The sequence below is a fragment of the Pecten maximus genome, chromosome 1, assembly GCF_902652985.1.
Source record: "Pecten maximus chromosome 1, xPecMax1.1, whole genome shotgun sequence".
Classification (NCBI taxonomy): Eukaryota; Metazoa; Mollusca; class Bivalvia; order Pectinida; family Pectinidae; genus Pecten; species Pecten maximus.
Window position 1 is genome coordinate 15,738,664 of NC_047015.1, and position 3,189 is coordinate 15,741,852.

A 3,189-nucleotide genomic window follows, 5' to 3' on the forward strand; every position below is an offset into this window, starting at 1 on the left:
TTTGTATTACGACACCAGAATAGCACACATTTCCCAATCCTCACTTCTACCCCATCCCCATCTCCATCCTAGGTATCAAAACTATAGTTATTATATAATGATTGTGTTATCATATTACACCCACTAAAGAAACAAAAGAAAGAAAGAAACAAACAAACAAACAAACAATAGATAGACAGACAGACAGACAGACGGATAATAAAGAGATTAAAGTTGACCAATCACAGAATATATAACTAAGCGGCTTACTAAGGAGGTTGATATACGGTTTGTGTCTAACAGCCATTCCTAGAAATATCTACAGGGCCTTACCACTAATGGGTAAGCATTCTACGGTATTCTTTGGTCATCGACATTGTTGGGAAATTGATGTCGGGTCTGTAATAATAGGCTATTCCCCAGTTGTGTGAGTGACCGTTAGTCTGGACAATGGCCTACTCTTTTATATGTTCTATTGTTAACGTGAATTGTCCTATAAAGGAACAATTGATTACATGCATAATACCAAGTAAGATGATGGCTTGAACAGAAGTACGTATGTCACCGTCAGACAGCGCAAATCTGGTGGCTGTTGGTACTGTGTCATCGTCAGACAGCACAAATCTGGTGACTGTTGGTACTGTGTCACCGTCAGACAGTGCAAATCTGGTGACTGTTGGTACTGTGTCACCGTCAAACAGTGCAAATCTGGTGACTGTTGGTACAATGTCACCGTCAGACAGCGCAAATCTGGTGACTGTTGGTACTGTGTTATCGTCAGACAGTGCAAATCTGGTGACTGTTGGTACTGTGTCATCGTCAGACAGCGCAAATCTGGTGACTGTTGGTACTGTGTCACCGTCAGACAGTGCAAATCTGGTGACTGTTGGTACTGTGTCATCGTCAGACGGTGCAAATCTGGTGACTGTTGGTACTGTGTCATCGTCAGACAGCGCAAATCTGGTGACTGTTGGTACTGTGTCACCGTCAGACAGCGCAAATCTGGTGACTGTTGGTACTGTGTCACCGTCAAACAGCGCAAATCTGGTGACTGTTGGTACACTGTCACCGTCAGACAGTGCAAATCTGGTGGCTGTTGGTACTGTGTCACCGTCAAACAGCGCAAATCTGGTGACTGTTGGTACTGTGTCACCGTCAGACAGCGCAAATCAGGTGACTGTTGGTACTGTGTCACCGTCAGACAGCGCAAATCTGGTGACTGTTGGTACTGTGTCACCGTCAAACAGTGCAAATCTGGTGACTGTTGGTACTGTGTCACCGTCAGACAGTGCAAATCTGGTGGCTATTGGTACTGTGTCACCGTCAAACAGCGCAAATCTGGTGACTGTTGGTACTGTGTCACCGTCAGACAGCGCAAATCAGGTGACTGTTGGTACAATGTCACCGTCAGACAGCGCAAATCTGGTGGCTGTTGGTACTGTGTCACCGTTAGACAGCGCAAATCTGGTGACTGTTGGTACTGTGTCACCGTCAAACAGCGCAAATCAGGTGACTGTTGGTACTGTGTCACCGTCAGACAGCGCAAATCTGGTGACTGTTGGTACAATGTCACCGTCAGACAGCGCAAATCTGGTGGCTGTTGGTACTGTGTCACCGTCAAACAGCGCAAATCTGGTGACTGTTGGTACAATGTCACCGTCAGACAGCGCAATTCTGGTGACTGTTGGTACTGTATCATCGTCAGACAGCGCAAATCTGGTGAGTATTGGTACTGTGTCACCGTCAGACAGCGCAAATCTGGTGACTGATGGTACTGTGTCACCGTCAAACAGTGCAAATCTGGTGACTGATGGTACTGTGTCACCGTCAAACAGTGCAAATCTGGTGACTGTTGGTACTGTGTCACCGTCAAACAGTGCAAATCTGGTGGCTGTTGGTACTGTGTCACCGTCAGACAGTGCAAATCTGGTGGCTGTTGGTACTGTGTTACCGTCAGACAGTGCAAATCTGGTGGCTGTTGGTACTGTGTCACCGTCAGACAGTGCAAATCTGGTGACTGTTGGTACTGTGTCACCGTCAGACAGCGCAAATCTGGTGGCTATTTGTACTGTGTCATCGTCAGACAGCGCAAATCTGGTGACTGTTGGTACTGTGTCACCGTCAAACAGCGCAAATCTGGTGACTGTTGGTACTGTGTCACCGTCAAACAGCGCAAATCTGGTGACTGTTGGTACAATGTCACCGTCAGACAGTGCAAATCTGGTGGCTGTTGGTACTGTGTCACCGTCAAACAGCGCAAATCTGGTGACTGTTGGTACTGTGTCACCGTCAGACAGCGCAAATCTGGTGGCTATTGGTACTGTGTCATCGTCAGACAGCGCAAATCTGGTGACTGTTGGTACTGTGTCACCGTCAGACAGCGCAAATCTGGTGACTGTTGGTACTGTGTCACCGTCAAACAGCGCAAATCTGGTGACTGTTGGTACAATGTCACCGTCAGACAGTACAAATCTGGTGACTGTTGGTACAATGTCACCATCAGACAGTGCAAATCTGGTGACTGTTGGTACTGTGTCACCGTCATACAGTGCAAATCTGGTGGCTATTGGTACTGTGTCACCGTCATACAGTGCAAATCTGGTGGCTATTGGTACTGTGTCACCGTCATACAGTGCAAATCTGGTGGCTATTGGTACAATGTCACCGTCAGACAGTGCAAATCTGGTGGCTATTGGTACTGTGTCACCGTCAGACAGTGCAAATCTGGTGACTGTTGGTACTGTGTCACCGTCAGACAGTACAAATCTGGTGACTGTTGGTACAATGTCACCATCAGACAGCACAAATCTGGTGACTGTTGGTACAATGTCACCATCAGACAGCACATATCTGGTGACTGTTGGTACTGTGTCATCGTCAGACAGCGCAAATCTGGTGACTGTTGGTACAATGTCACCGTCAGACAGCGCAAATCTGGTGACTGTTGGTACTGTGTCATCGTCAGACAGCGCAAATCTGGTGACTGTTGGTACAATGTCACCATCAGACAGCACATATCTGGTGACTGTTGGTACTGTGTCATCGTCAGACAGCGCAAATCTGGTGACTGTTGGTACAATGTCACCGTCAGACAGCGCAAATCTGGTGACTGTTGGTACAATGTCACCGTCAGACAGCGCAAATCTGGTGACTGTTGGTACTGTGTCATCGTCAGACAGCGTTAAGTTGATTGGCGACTGTCGGAACTAA

General features: G+C 47.4%; 1 protein-coding gene across 1 annotated transcript; it reads left to right on the forward strand.

Annotated features, from left to right (window-relative positions):
* Positions 1–537: 537 nt before the first annotated feature.
* On the forward strand, positions 538–3,189 carry LOC117330517 (uncharacterized threonine-rich GPI-anchored glycoprotein PJ4664.02-like). The gene has a single exon (XM_033888922.1). It carries the CDS (start codon positions 538–540, stop codon positions 3,187–3,189), a length of 2,652 nt encoding a protein of 883 aa, XP_033744813.1.